General features: G+C 36.6%; 1 protein-coding gene across 4 annotated transcripts in view; it reads left to right on the top strand.

Annotated features, from left to right (window-relative positions):
- The window catches only part of GAS2 (growth arrest specific 2), an 84,481-nt gene that overhangs the window by 38,464 nt on the left and 30,105 nt on the right, over positions 1 to 15,912 (top strand). For 3 of the 4 annotated variants that reach the window (XM_027662049.1, XM_027662048.1, XM_027662050.1), the window contains exons 5-8: positions 3,460 to 3,492; positions 5,011 to 5,074; positions 9,634 to 9,778; positions 13,094 to 13,201. In XM_027662049.1, coding sequence (XP_027517850.1) covers positions 3,460 to 3,492; positions 5,011 to 5,074; positions 9,634 to 9,778; positions 13,094 to 13,201 — 350 coding nt within the window. The remainder of the gene's footprint in view (positions 1 to 3,459; positions 3,493 to 5,010; positions 5,075 to 9,633; positions 9,779 to 13,093; positions 13,202 to 15,912) is intronic. The other variant, XM_027662051.1, reaches the window with a different exon arrangement.

Below are 15,912 nucleotides of genomic sequence, written 5' to 3'. Positions count from 1 at the left end.
AGTAGTAACACTGCCTGTAACTCCTCTGGTCCCATTGTAAGTATACTTTGTAAGTTCCCCTGTGTAGGTTTTAGGGCAGCAGACCTACACAGCTATGGTAATTTTATTTATGAAAGTATTCTAGGTGGAGATATTTGTAATGGTTGTGCTCAAGCCTGAAGAGTGTAATGCTCGAAGAAAACTGCTTGGACAAATAGTAAGAATGGTAAGATTTTCTATGATTGCTTTAGTTAAGTGAACTTAAAGCATAAGTTCTGAACTCTTTGTGGTAATGGAGTGTTGTTGGATGATTATAGGAATTGGAACCAGTGGCTATTCTGCATCTCTTCCATGATAAAGTCTACCCGCCAAGGAAAGGGTTTGCCACCAAGTGTGCCAGCATGCTGATGTGTGTCCTTTGTTTGGGGAGTTGTTGGATGCTGTTGGTGTGTTAATGTTTTGTGCTTGTATATTCTGTGAGTGTGTACACACAATATGTGACATGGACTTCTTTTGATGCAACTAGAATTTAATGGACAGGTTCCCTAAACAAAAGCATCTAGTGTTTTAGTGGAAATAATAGACATAAACACTTTTGATCTCTCTTCTAATGTTGCTGGTTTAAAGTTTTTTTTAAAATAATTACTAACCTAGTTTATCAGATTTCATACAAGATAGAGTTGTTTTGACTGTTCTTCTGCACTGACATATTTAGATATTGTAACAGCATGTAAAAATTCACATGAAGTTGCATCAGAATAAGGTTTTGTCCCATCTTTCACAACACTTTACTAAACCACTCATAATATTATTGAATACGTCTCGTTTTGAGGACTATAGAAGCATCCTGGACACTGTTATTACAATTGCATTTACATCTTAAATTAATGAATTCCAGTAAATTATTAGTGTTTAGACGATCTCTACATTCCTTCTAGATGAATTCTTTACTATCTTTAGATATCCTGTGTTTGACACCTTAATTGTTTTTAGACTTCCATAAGTGATTGTGCTGAAAGGTGATGAGGGGGAGACACAAGTGTGTCATAGCATAACTGTTTCAGAAGCAAGGATTTGTTTGGGATAGGTTGGACAGAGGGTTTTGAACAAATCAAAGTTAAAAAAACCCAAAAAACAAAGAAGACTGGTGTAGGATCAGAATAAAAAGTTTTAAAGGAGAAGGTGAGAGACAATAGAAAGAGGATCAAAGGACCAACCTTTTGGAAGACTTTTCCTAAGCTAGTGTGGATTCTGATGGCAATTGGAAGCCTATAATAATAAATACTAAGCCTCTTTGGAAAACTCTTTGCTTCTAGGGAGCTAAAGAATGCTTTAGAAACAGAAATCATATTCACTTTTTTTGATTCAGCTATGCCTGATATCTTAAAAAAAAAAAAAAGGTAGTTTATGAAGGAAGACTGACTTCACTAAAACTGGTTTACAAAAATTTTGGGAGCCAAGATTTGAAACTTGGCAGAGAAGTATGAGAAGTTTGTTCCTGTATCGTGGCTGGGCATTCTACTATTTTAAAACAAACACAAACTCACAAACAAAACCAAAGACACGAACATTTGTTATTGTGAAATCTTGCTTTAAACATACTCAGAAAACACATGAACTCCACGTGCAGCAAGTGTTCTGCCTCCCCACAGTCCCAGGCTGTGGTAGTGCTGAAAGCAGAGGCTGCTCCTCCTCTGCTCTCTCTGCTTCTCCTGGTAGGATCCAGGCACTTAGGAAGGCAGCCCTGTGGAAGAGGGTGGTGAAGGATGCAGAGATGTGGTGAACAAGAGTAGAAATGGAAGTACATGGAAGGAACACACAGGGTGAGTGAACAGAAGAGGAAGCCTGTAACAGGAGAACAGGGCAGCAACAAGGTGGAAGTAGCGTGAAGAAAAGTTATTGCCAGAGAGGAGCAGGGATAAAAGCTTGCTAGGAGCTTAAAAGGAATTATTGTTATGAAAGAGTGGCTGGAGGTAGCTTGAAAAGATGCAGGCAATGAGGACAGCAGGTAAGAAGCATTTGAAGAGATGAGATGGAAAGCAAAAGGGACTGTATAACTGCCAGGACACCTAAAATAAGCTGGACTTGCATGCACTATTTTTAAACCTTCCCATGGCATTCTTGTCAAGCAAGTGTCAACAGTGAGATTCTCAAGCAAGATGGATGCATCTTATGCATGCATAATGCATGAGTCTTTTGTATTTACAAATTGCTACTTGCTTATAATCACCCACTGGGACAATTCACCTTTTTAATATTTGATAGGGGAGGACTGAACAATGATTCTCCAGGAATTTTGTTTTCTTCCCTACATGAAAGCTTGAAAAATTGTAGGAAAATGCATATAAAAATTGTATTTGTGATGCAAAGTGAAGTATGGTTTACTTGTTATGATAAATCTATCAACTTCCCATGTCATCCAGTGGGTACAGCAGTACACAAAACAACATTAATTTGTCTCTGAGGTCTCCAAATGCATATGCTGTATAGTCCTCAGGAATGCTAACATTTTCTTGTCAGAAGCACTGTGTCACCGTCTTCTTATCAGATGAGGAGATGTTTGTTTTTGTGGTTGGTGATGGCCTGCACAGCTCTTCATCTTCTAACAACGATTTCACCTTGTCACATTGTTCAGTGTGAAATGCATGAAATGTGTCTAGATTGTGTTGAGTCAGATTTGCTGAAGGACTTGAATTTTGTTTGGGTAGAGCATTGACAGAAAAATATTTTACCTGTTTTAATCAAATTCTCTTCTAGTTGTATTTAAGGATCTTTTTGCAAAGAACAGTCATTGAACCTCTCTTTTTCTCCTCCATTCCAAAGTTAATCAGATGTGCATATGTACAAATTACAACTGAGTTTCTTTGACTATTCCAAACCCAGCTTCAACCATTTATATTTCGGGGAATGCCTTTTTTCTTAAAATCATGTTTTATTTTAGAGCAGTCCCAACTGGTTTAAAACCAAAGCAGCAGAATACATTTCTAGGGCCACGAGTGTAACACTTTAAAAATACTGATTACTGGTAAAGGTAAATGTTTAATGGTATTACTGTGTTGTGGCAAGGAAGAATGTTGAGAATAGCTGAATGTCCAAGATTGCATTATTTACATTTTTAGTAACAGATGGCTGAAGGATAAAAATATTTTTTCTAGTGCAATACAATTCCAGTTTTCATGGTCTTCACTTTCACTTCTGGAATATATTTGGATGAGATCAAAGAAGAAGAGTGCATATACCTGAAAGGGCTACAGAGACACTAGGAAAGGATATTGGGATGAGCATTCAACTCACACCACTTATCATACATTTATTCACATCAGTGGAGCTGGAAGTTGGAGTTGCAGAGGTTGAGGGTCTGCCCCAGAGTGTTAGTTATCTAGAGATGTTTAAGTCTGTGGTTTCCTATTTTGGGTCTCATACGTAGAGCAAAGTAATTACTTTCAGAGCTTTAACTAGACATTGAAATATCTTTTTCAGGTATGGTATTTTTGCTTCATGCATTTGAGTTAGGTGAGTCTTTAGATTACCAACTGTTTATACAGCTGATGTCTTGACCTTTACTCATTAGAAACAAATCGATTTTGATGCTGGTGTTTTGGTTTTTTTTCTGATTTATACAAATACAAAATTACTTTTTGGTGTCAATTCAATCTGAAGGGTAAGGTAAAAATCTTTTGATTATCGCTGAAGTTTTTAAAACCTTATTTTTATCCACAAGATTAGGGCTTTATTGCAGTAGGTATTTCTGGAGAATAGATGATGATGTACACATAAATGACTTTTTTCTTTTTTTTTTCTTCTATTTTTACTCTCTTCTTTTTAGAGTTTTGAGGAGTTCATTATCCAAACAGCCATAGACCTTTCTTCATTTACTGATTTTGGGTTTTGCTTATATGCTTAGCTGAACTCCTTTACAGAACATTACCTATTGGAGTCACTGGGGGAAAAAAGTTACATTGGTTTATGTTGGTATTTCATAATTGTTATGACCCACCCCTGAAGGTGAGGTTAACTGAGGTTCTTGTTAATAGATTACTTCACATATGGCAGGTTTATTTTAGAACAACATGCAATAGAAAGGAGGTATGTAACCACTTTGGTTATTATCTCTGGAAATGCAACAGTATAAAAATATAAAGATATCACTTCAGAAAATACGTAAGAAAAAGAAAGAAAGAGAAGGAAAGGATAAGAGTAGATAGTGGAGAGGAAAAATATCACCACTTATGGATCAGTGGCAAAACACAATTATTGCTATTTAAATGTCTGTTGGTCGAAGTGATGGTTGCAGTCTTGATCTGTAGGAAAACCCATGAAACACAGAGTTCCAGGGGTTAATATACGTCAGGTTCAGGTGGGACAGCTCAGGTGAGAGTTCCTGCTGTGTCTGAGCTGCTTCTGAGGCTTAAAAACTACATGTTCTCTGTGGAATCTAGGCATGAAAACTTGCATATATATATGAGTATGTTAAGAAGTTTGTTTGGGATTTTTGACTGTGATGAACTGAATTCCTAAAGCATTCTAGCTCCACTTTTGCTTTAAGAGGAAATGTATAAAAAATTCAGGACCAAATTTATAGAAAGATATATCTTTGCTAATGCAATTTTGTTATTTTTGTGATTTAAATCGGCTAAGAAAAATAGTCACCTTAAGGAAATGAATTCTCTCAGTTTATAGAAAGAAAAGTATCCCTCTAATGTTATTTTTAACATTTGACTAATTTAAGTGTTCTGCCAGAGTTCTTGATTATTTTTAAATAGTTATGAATTGCTTGCAGATTACCAATTAGCCCAAATAGTTGCTCGGTGATTTAGATAACTATATGGAACTTCCTAAACCTTCTGCACTCTGAGAACCACTCAATCCCATCCTTTTTATTCCAGTAAAACTCCACTGCAAGCCAAAGAAAACTAAGTCTTATCAGAGTCAAGAGTTACAGATGTTGATGATTAGGTTCCGTTCCATCACTTAGATCTTTAAAATAGCTTTTATTTATCAGTGTTTTCCATCTTCATTTTCCTTTTCCAGTACTCCACAAGCAGCCAAGAGAGGTGTGTCTTTGTTTGCTGGAACTTGGAAGGATTGCAGCAAGGTAGGTGAAAATATTTAAAGCATGATGAAATATTTACATTCTTGACAGCAGTGGCTATTGAGAGACTTGATAAATCAGCACTTCTCAAGCTAACTTCTGTGCCCATTAGGTTCAAGGAGAATGGTTGTCTTGATGTCACTCAAGACTATCTTGAGGGCCATTGTTAACAAATATAATGAAATCTCTGTACCATAAGTTCAATGAAGGTATTTGTTGACTATCCTTGTATTAGGAGAGGAAAGAATTGAATTTTTTTTTTCTAAATTAAGCTTTGAGCTGTTTCTCCTTCTAACAGTCAGATCTCTCTATAAACAACTGCGATTTAATTAACTTTACTGGTAATAAATTGATCTTCACATGACCTAAATCTGACCTAGATGTTTGTAGCCTTGCTGGACCTTCAGTACATTGTGTAACGTTATCTTTGATGTCAAGACAACAGTGACTTTTGCTAGACAGTCAAAACGACTGTAACTAGAACATGATTTTCCCTTTTTACAGATGCAGATCTAACCAACATAGTGCATAAAATTTGCTAAAAAATACATGAACAGCACTGCTGCTGCCCTGTCTGGCATGTAAATTGCAGTTGTGCTCATCCATGTGTATCCAACTGGAGTGTCTCACTATTCAGATAGTTTCATTAATTTCAGAAGAATTCCTTGTGGTGGCAATCAGTGTGGAGGAGACCCCTGTTTATTCCTAGCTTAAGAATTAATATTGGTCGTGTCATAATTGTGTTATGTGTATTCATATTTTGGGAATGAACTCACATGGGAAACTGCTTAATTAGGCATTTGTTCCTTGGTCAAGTTTCAGAAAAACCCTTGCTGTCAGCTTGCATAGGAATAGCAATGACCAGAAAGATTTCCCGTTTTCCGGAATTTTGTTATCTCTGTGAAACTTGGATTCAGTCCAACATGGAAATAACAAATCATTTTACCTTCCCATGAATAAGAAAGTAGGCGTGTAATGAAATGGAGTGTAATGAGTCTTAATTTACCTGAGCCAAAAACTGTGCTTTCGAGATCCCCAGCTTGGAGAGAGAGCCACCAGCACCCAGCTGTCAGGAATGTCTGCCCCAGGTTGATTCCTTGATAGTATCCAGCTTCCTCAGGGAATGTGTGTCAGTGGCAGTGTTGGATTCTGCTAAAGTGGGTTGAGTTAGATTTAATCTCATTTTGCAGTGAGACTTTGATTTCTCAACAGATCTACAAGGGAATGAAAATGGAATCTTACCCTTTTATATTTGTCTTAAGCTTCCATGTTCCGGATGTTTTCTGTTCCAAACATGAAAAGAAACACTGAACAAATAAATAAACCATGTTTTCATTTATTATGCATTTCTGCCCCTTTGCCTTTAAAATATTTGTATTTTATTTTATATTTGTATTATCATATATCATGAATGTATTTTATATGTTGTGTTTATGTTTCTGTATTTATGTTTCTATATTTTAATTTTGTTTATAGGTTAGGGGTCAAATATCTGTCTACTTGTTCCTGCTCTAGTATCTCTTCAGGAACAAACAAACACTCGTTTATAATCTTGCACATTTCAAAGGTGCATAAAAAACCTGTTGAAGTGGAACATCAGGTTAAACATAATTGAAAACCAAATATGGGATCCCGATTTTGCCTGAGCTGAGGTAAATTAGAACTGTGTGGGAAAGGAGAATAATCGATGCTTGCCCCCACTAAGTTTAGGAAAGCGGACATTAAACTGACGTTGTTGGGCTGCTTTAAGGAGGAGAGGAGTCAGATGTCTGCTTGCTTTGTAAAGCAAATTGCGTCTGTTCGCACTCTTGGGGGTCTGCTTCCGAGAACAGGAGCTGCAGAGATCTTTGAAAAGGTGCCTCGGTCTGTTTTTAAAGAACGAAAAGAGTAAGAGATACTGAGGAACTTTTTACTTTTCCTTTTCTGTTTTGGAAGCAGAAAGATATGTTCAAAGTGGCTTACTCCTCACAAGGATTCAGCTTGTGGCACACTTTGCCCAGCTAGATAACTCTTAGTCTTCAGGGGCTGTAACTCCCATAAATCGACCTAAGCCTTTCTATTTGATGCAAATAGGCTTATGATTGAGGCACAAATGAGCAAGAATTGTTTGAGGAGGAGATAGAATGGAGCTCTGTTCTGCTAAACGTGAACCTATTCAACAGATACTCTGTGGAGGAAGGGAGAAAGGTGATAATTTACCTTTGCTTTAGCAATGCTTTTAGCATGTTATCTCTTAGTGTCCTTTTAGCCAAATTAGAGACATATGGATTTGATGGATGGACTGCACAGTGAGTGGGAAACCGGTGTGACCACTTGGCTCAAAGAGTGGCAGTTCAAAGCCCAGATACTAATAAAAATAGAATTGCCTGATAAATTATCCTGGATTTCAGTTGTTTATGAAAACAAAATTCTGAAGTCATCTGCAAAATTTCAATAGCTAAAATGGGCCCTTGTGTGCACTGGCAGATGTCATGTGGATACAGTGAGAAGATTTATGAGAGAGGGAAGTGTCCTACAGGATAAAATTGACAATACACAGGACTGTTGCAGTGGGTTGCACAGGTCCAGCATTCTTCCAAAGTATTTGAAAGTCAGTGATTGTACAATGGAAAACAGCTAAATTATCTTTTCTGCATAAAAAATGAAGTTCTTGGGTAACTGTTAAACTCTGGGCGGTTAAACAACCCCCACAGGTATTTTGGAATTACTGTTGAGCAATTTCAAGATCTTTCTGCTATTGTATTCAATTTTACCGTACTAAAAATGGAAAGTGGTGCTCTAAGAAGTCTAGAGGAGATCATGTTACAGTCCAGTGCTGCTTCATTTGTAGTTGTGAGAGACCAGGCTAGAAAGGAGCACAAAAGGAAATTCTCAGCATACCTACCCAAGCAGAATTTGCACCTCTACCCCTCACAGAAAAGATGTGGGTTTTACACTTTGAGCTTTCCAGCAACTTTGCTTCAGGTTGATTCAGTATGTGGAAAAAAAATGCCTGCCTGTTTATTAGTTGATTTTATTTTCCAACTTTTCACCAGAGGAATTCAGAATACTGGAAGCACAGGGAGCTTTAAAAATCTGTCCCGAAGACAAAAAGTGGAATTTATGAAAAGCAGTGGAAGCAAAGAAGCAGCATTGCTTGGAGTGAAAGAGTTTTATTTGATGAGTAAGGCTGTATGCAGGAGCAGGCTTAGAGCCCAGTAGGAATTTAATGATTTACAGCCTGTCAGCATCTGCAGACAGACAGGAAGTCAATGGATTGTATATAAGTGCTTGCCTCAGTGTTGGCTGACTTTTCATTAGGGAGACTGCACCAGTTAGAGGCCAATACAAGCACAGATTTGGTTCTTAGTTTCCTTTATATTAATTTACTAAGCGGTGTGACTAAATTAAATGTTATCAGAAAACCATGAAAACTGGTATATGTGCTTGTGCCTCTTCTCTGTACACTTCTAACATTATTATGGTATTTAGCTTAGATTTTCATGATACATATTTGTTACTGCCCAATATTTTAGTGTCCAAATCTTTACCTAGATAAGTCAGTATGGTTCTGCATCTGGGCTATGGACATTTCTGCTACAGAAGAAAGTATGGTTTCATTTATTCAAGTAGTTTGCCATGAGAAGTCTACCTGGCATGATAACTTTTCCAAGCTAAAATCCTTCTTTGGAAAAAGAACTCTCTCCATTTTTCTGTGTTTTGTTCAGTGTTGGCAAATAAAATAAAGTAAAGTAAAAAAAAAAAAAAGGGAATTATCAATTATTAGGAAAATGGAATGGGCCTTCAGACTTCTGAAGTGTAAAAGCTCTGCTGCTTGCTGTGAGACACTGACTCAGTCACTTGCCATAAAGCTTTCAAAAGCTCTTTCAAAAAGAGCCTTGCTCTCCAAGGGCTCTGTTCTGAGTTGCTCCATGCTGAAGTTCCACGTATTTGGTTTTAGCTGGATCTTAAAGTCTGTGGCTACTGTAAACTGAGATCTGAAGATTGGCTGTCAAAAATCAGGTAGAAAAAGCAATAGCAAATTTTGAAAAATAGTGGCCATATCTCTGTTTATTTATCCATAGATTTAGTGCAATAGCTGAGACCAGGATGAGCCTTAATCCCTTTTCATCTGGATTTCCTCGAAAAATACTAACACAAAATATAAATTGTCAAGTAATTTGAAAGGATGTTGTTTGGAAAGAAAAGAAAAACTAAAAAAAAAAAGGCAAATGTGCTGAGCTTGACTCTATCCTGTATGGTATAGCAATTTTGAGGTCTAGTGTTGTTCATAAATTAGTTATTCACCAACATATATGTGATCAGACAGAGAAGTTGAAAAAACCCTGTATTTCCTGTAAATTTGATTAACTGAGAGACTCAATCTAAATTCATTTTCTCTATTAATTTGAAACAAGGGCAGTAGTGATTGATATATTTTATACATGTTTATTAATGAATGTACTGTTCTGTTATTGCACAGTAGTGCAATACAGAAAGTAGAAATCCTTTCCACCATTTTGTTTTAAAATATGCAGTACTTTATGCTAACTAGTAATATATTATTTGCATGTTTCCAAAAGGTTTGGGGTGGAACCTCCTGGATTAATAAAGTTAGAAAAAGAAATTGAACAAGAGGAAACACTTTCAGCTCCCCTTCCATCTCCTTCACCGTCACCAACAAAGTCTCCTGGGAAAAAGAGCACAGGGAAACTGTTGGATGATGCTGTAAGTTGTGGGGGGAAGCTTCTTCCTATCTGGTCTGTTCTGATATGCGCTTACTTGCAAAGCACACACAAACCTGAGTTTAACATTCCTCTGTATTTTGAACGTTTGCACGCTGATAGGGTTAATTTGTTTTTTATCACAATTATTTATGTTGGAAACTTGAAAAAAAAAAACCCAGCTCCTCACACTGTGTAGGAGCTCTGCAGCTTAGCCTAGGTTTGTGCTTGGGGGTCACGTTCCCTTCTTATTGCTCCTTTACTTCTTATTCATCAGCTCCCACTTTGGTGCTTTGTCTGAGGAAGGACTGAGTCAGGACTAGGGGATCTGGCTCCTACTGACTTGTATTGAATGTTAACAAACGCTTCTAAGATATTTCAGCCTAATTTTTATGTTGCTGTTCTGCATGTTTCTCACATAGTAAAAAAACCAAGCATTGTTTTCCTCGTTGTTAGAACAAAAGCATCTTGTTTTGAATTCCATTAAACTCATTGCAGCATACTGAGTGTTCATTTCTCTGCTGCAAACCCATAGGGGTTCATTTGAAACAGCTGGATTCAGATGAAAAGGACACATTTTGAGACCATGAAGAGGTTAAACTTGAAAAGTACAAATCTAGCCTGTAAAAAGAAGCAGTTACCATAGTAACTGCTACGTTGTTAGGTAGATGTGCCACCTGGGAGTTACAAAGCACTTCTTGAAAAATCCATGTGCCACTTTCCTGTTACAAAGAGCAGATGGAATATAATGTTCGTTCATTTTATTGAAACACTCTTTTTTTTTTTTTCTTTTATGCATATAATTGCATTTAAAATTTTTTGGTTTGCATTTCTTCCTTAACTGCAAAAGTACTCATGTTTCAACAGCATTGAGAAAGAACAGTTCTGTGTAGAAGGAGCATGGTGACTGCATATCTTGTAGAAACAGAGCAGAGAGTATGAAGGTTGTCTCTAACCACGTCCTTTAATTTAGAAAGCAGTAGGGATAGAAACAAAATGGAATTCATCCAGCTAGATTCCTGACCCACACTGCCCCAGACACTCACACCATAAAATAGCAGCAGTGCTCGTATAGTCCAGACACAAAATAAAATAGAATATAATTCTTCCCCCTGCTTCCTTATTTGATTTCCAAATTCCACTCAATAATACTCCTCTGTCCTTTGGGATAGTAAGGCAATGGAAGCCCCAATAGCAGGATCAGCAGTGAAGGTCTTATTATTCTCTGTTTCACACTGGTATAAATCTCTTTGCTTTCATTCTCCAGAGGCTGAAGAAGGCTCTACTTTGCTTACACAGTTCAAAACAACCTTGAGCCTGTTAGGCTCAGCTACTCCAGGTTTTTGCTTGCTTTGATGAACTCTGATAGGTGCAGCATTAAGGCGTGGTTCATACTATCTATTTTCAGCTTCGAATTTCAAGTGTCTCCAGAGGTGATAAATGCCACGTGGTATTGTGGCAGAAATCCCTGATAATTGAACAGTATTCAGAGGGCCATTGCCAAATAGGTCCCTCAGCACAATCCAGCCTTAGTACTGCATTCCAAGAAATACAGCAATACACCTTTTTCATCCTCAGCAACCTGCACTTGGATTTAAATCATCGACCGCCGACTTCATGCAAGTTGTTCCTGTTGTACATTGGCTGTCTAAATAGTTTGATTCACCAGAACTGGTGAACTCTCACCCATGTTGATAAGATCACTTGAGGAACTAATTTTAAAATTCAAATCGTGATTCATTCAAACTGAGGACAATTCATCTGATACCTCAGAAACACTTTTTTTGTGTGTGTGTGTAAAATACATGTAGAGTTCCTCTGCTAAGTGTTATTTTAATTTATTTTCTTTTTTACAAAAATATTATACCCTGATTTTAAAAAGCAAAACAAAATAAAATCATTAAGAATAAGAAAAACCTCCACAAAGGAATAAAGTTATTCAGATAACAGAACTGAATAATTTCAGAAATAATTGGAAAGCCTTTAAATCACTGAAGAGGGCTGGTTTCAATAGCATAGAAACAATAATTGCCTACCTTTTATGTTCTTTCTGGCTTATTTAACATACTATAACTTAATTCTTAAAGCAGGTCTGAAAAACATTTGTAATTCAGAAGCCTTTTGTGTTCATCTATTCACAGTAATTAAAACACCTATCAAAGTGCCATAGCTTTGCCCAGATATTTTATCTTGTTATGAAACAATGTAAGACTTTCATTTTTCAGCTGTTCTGACAATATCCTTCCCTGGACCTCAGGCTGTTTTTACAGGCCTTGGTTTCCAAACTGGATTTAAGAATGTCTTTGGAATACTTTTTTGAAGTGGAAAAAAAACATCTACAGGTTCCTGTGGCATTTTGCACTGGTTGACACGGGTGTACTAGGTCACCATTCGTCCAGGAAAGTGCAGGATGTGGAAGTGCTACCCTTGTTCTTGCTGTTCTGTGCAGCCATGCAATTTGAATGTCAAGTAAGGGTTTCTCAAACAGACCTCTTCTTTTGGCATGGATGCCTCTGCTACTTTCCCATCACTGAAAAGCACAAAAATATACTTTTTGTAAACATCAGTGCCTTTGGTAGCACATGCAAGACCAACGAGGCCGGAGCAGAGCTGATGCAGTTATTAAAAAGCAGGAAAGTGGTTTTCATCTGTCTTTTCTCAGCCCTTGTTTCGGGGGGTAGGTAGGTTTGACAATGGACTAGAAGCCCCTTTAAATTACCCTTGTTTGCATTGTGCCCTTAATGGGGACATCATCAAAGGGTAGTTGGAAATTCCTGAGGAATTCAGTCTTGGCCTGAATTTATGATTATGTTACGGTATTTTCTGTATGGGTTTTTTTAAGGTGTTAGTGGACAATTTGAAAGAGGCAGAGCCTCTTATGGATGAGAAAGATGCTTCTGTATTTATTATACACATTTAGAAGAGAGAATGCATCTTTATGACATCTTCCTTTTGCCTGTTAGCCTTACCAGCACTTTGAGTTGATTCACCATAAAATACTGAGAACATGTCTACAAGAGTTTGGTCCTGAACTCAACATAAGGAACTGTTTGGCTTTAGTTAAACAGAACAAATTTAATGTTGAACTGTGTGACGTTCATCTCCATTTTTAACTCATCACAGCTATTAAATAACTGTTGATATTGGAAGCACCATAGGGTGCTTCCTAGGGTTACAGAAATATTAAGAAAATTAGGAAAAACTAAGAAAAATATCATCAATTAAGACTTATGTTACAGATATGACAAATATCTTAATGAATATTTTACTACACATGCTATTTTAAACGGTTTCTGTTAATAACTTCTGTGTTTCCCAGGTTAAACACATTTCTGAGGATCCACCTTGTAAATGCCCTAATAAGTTCTGCGTGGAGCGTCTTTCACAGGGAAGATACAGAGTTGGAGAGAAGATCCTCTTTATTAGGGTAAAGGTTTTATTTTTACTTTGTAGTGAATTGCTAGTGTCTGCTACTTTCCACTTTGAAAATTACATCACTGATGAAGAGGAGAAAGTATTTTGTTGTTAACCAGCACTGACTCATTTTTAGGACGCTGTTGGGGAATAAATAAACTACAGCATGTTAGCTGAGCCAAGGAATTGTTAATATGTGGTAGATCCTTCTGACTTTAGGTCATTGAATTTGCTCTCTCTTTGATAAATGGAAACCAAAAGAAAAGTCTTCAGAAATGGACGTGGTGACTTCCTCTCAGTTTGTCTTGAAAGAACATCCACTGCACTAAAACAATCTTTCTTTCACGTTGTTTTGGCTGATACTATTTGACAGGTCAGGAAACAGATCAAAGGCTTCATGATCATTGAGTTGCCAAATCATGACTAAGATATATTGCTCGAGTAGAATGAGCAAAACATTAATGTCCATAGTACTTAATTTGATTAACAGATATTTCCAAACCCAGACTTGCATTTCAGAGTTTGTATGTAGAGTATTAATTCCCGTAGCACAAAGTTAATCATTAGTATAAATATTTGCTAGCATTACTAGCTGGCAGAATTTAGCACAGCTATGCTTTCCAAACTTAATTTTGATCCTCTTAATCTCCGTTTATGTCTGTGGTAATAATGATTGAAAATACGCTAATCTTGCTATTCCACAGTAATATGTTTTGTGCTCTGCTTCTTTCCATTCTCCTCTCCACATGCACTATTCTTGAGCCACGACTTGACACAGGGATAGCTCTTACTCTCAAATAACTGTTATCCCTGTTTCGCTAAAGGCACATAACTGTGGCCTGATAAAACTGAGGATTTAGCACCTATGAGAACGAAAGAAGTCAGAGGGACTCCTTCCCAACTGTAGAAGTCAAGTTCCTAGTTCAACACAACACCAGAGTGCTTGTTGGGTCATAAACTTATGCTTAACATAACTTGCAATGAAGTCAAATCTAGATAAGGATTTGGGTTTTCTCAGGAGTGTGAAGTTGAGAACACGTGTAAGTACTGTGCTGAAAAAGGAGTGAGAACTCCCAATTAACTCAGTAATATCAGAAAGAAGAAGAAATAAAGGATTTGTTAAATCTCGCAGATAGTCTGAGATTTAACATGCTAGTATAAAGGATTTATAGCTTTTCTGGTTCTTAGCCAGTGAGACTTTTTTTTAATTCTGCAGTATATTTAAGTACTGGCTTTATTACTAGGTTCAAATGACTGAAGAAGGTAATAATCATTAACCAAAGACCTCAGTAATCTGGCACAGTTTAACACTTACATTTTCTTCCTTTCGATTTTAACTTCAAAAAACAGCATCGAAGTATTTTTAATCTTCTAGTTTTGAGAAATTTGAGTTTTGCCAGAATGGTGAGTGTCAAATTCTCTTTTGCTGGCTTCTTTATTTTGTGGTCTAGTCCATGCCATATTTCATTCCAAGTTTGCAAACAACACCTTTTTCATATCATGCTGCCACATTCCACATTGAATTGTGAAAAAAACCCAAAACAGTAATACAGATTAGATATTAAACTACAGTATTAGAGGTCGTTCCTGCCAAACTGATACTAATGGAAACTTGTCGTGAATTTTGGTGGAAGCAAGTCCCTTTTCCTTAGTTTTAAAAGACAATTGTCTTTGGTTTTGGTTGGTTTGAACCTCTTTTTGGAGCTCTTCACTGGATCACGGTAAGTTTTTTGTTCTTCCTTCTACATGTTCTTATCATGTACATGAGCAGATTTATTAGCCTTTCTTTGGAATCCTGTGGACACTTGTGAAAAAGCACATTTCAGATGTGTAGCTGACTTTTAATTTTGTTGATATTTGGCCACCCTATTTGATGCCACTGAGATGATTCCTCCTATGTTATATGTTCTTTACACAGCACGACACAAAACTGTATTATTAGTCTATTAGCTTTCTCCAGTAACCTCTATAGGACTTAAAACCTATATAATTTCAGTGATTCTACAAGTATGCCATGTGGTAGGAGTTGACATCTATTCATTGATGATTAAGATTGTGGTTTTTTTCTGAAACTATTTAATAATATTATATGTGTAAAAATTTTCTTCTAGTTCTGCAAGTTCTGCTAAAAAAACACCCAAACAATCAAACAAACAAAAGCAGGAGAAAACGTGTCCCAAGTACCTCTTTTTTTTAAAATTTATATCTGTATATGAAAGAAGTGAAAAAGGAACAGCAAAGAAAAATAAAATGTGGCAGAACACAGATTTCACACAAAAAAATCACAGAAAACAAGTTACATGTGTCAATCTAATTCTAAGGAGAAAGACCCTTTGGAATATGTAGCAAAACAGAGAGGGGACAGTCCTTCAGAATTTCTCTTGTATCATAGTAACTTCTTAAGGTAATGGTCCCATTAAAATTGCTGGAGTAATTTTTTAACACAGGAAAATATTTAAATTGAAAAAAACCCTTGTGAATCTATGAACTAATGGAATAATGGAAATCCATGAAAACAATAAGATGCTTAAATCTCCTGATAAAAATGAGTGTCCCAAAAGCAGTTCTTTGTGCATGCATAATCATTTTCAGTTTATGCCTTATAATTCTATAAAATATAAACTGAACACAATAATCATAATGCTGTGGTTACTTAGATGCTAAAAATTTATTTTACATAAAAAATTATCTGCTTGTGAGTTCTTTTTCTTTCCTCCCAAACAG

The sequence above is a fragment of the Corapipo altera genome, unplaced genomic scaffold (assembly GCF_003945725.1).
Source record: "Corapipo altera isolate COAL_440 unplaced genomic scaffold, ASM394572v1 RXGC01000072.1, whole genome shotgun sequence".
Lineage (NCBI taxonomy): Eukaryota > Metazoa > Chordata > Aves > Passeriformes > Pipridae > Corapipo > Corapipo altera.
Note: the sequence above shows the minus strand (reverse complement) of the source record. Positions and strands in the feature narration are given on the sequence as shown.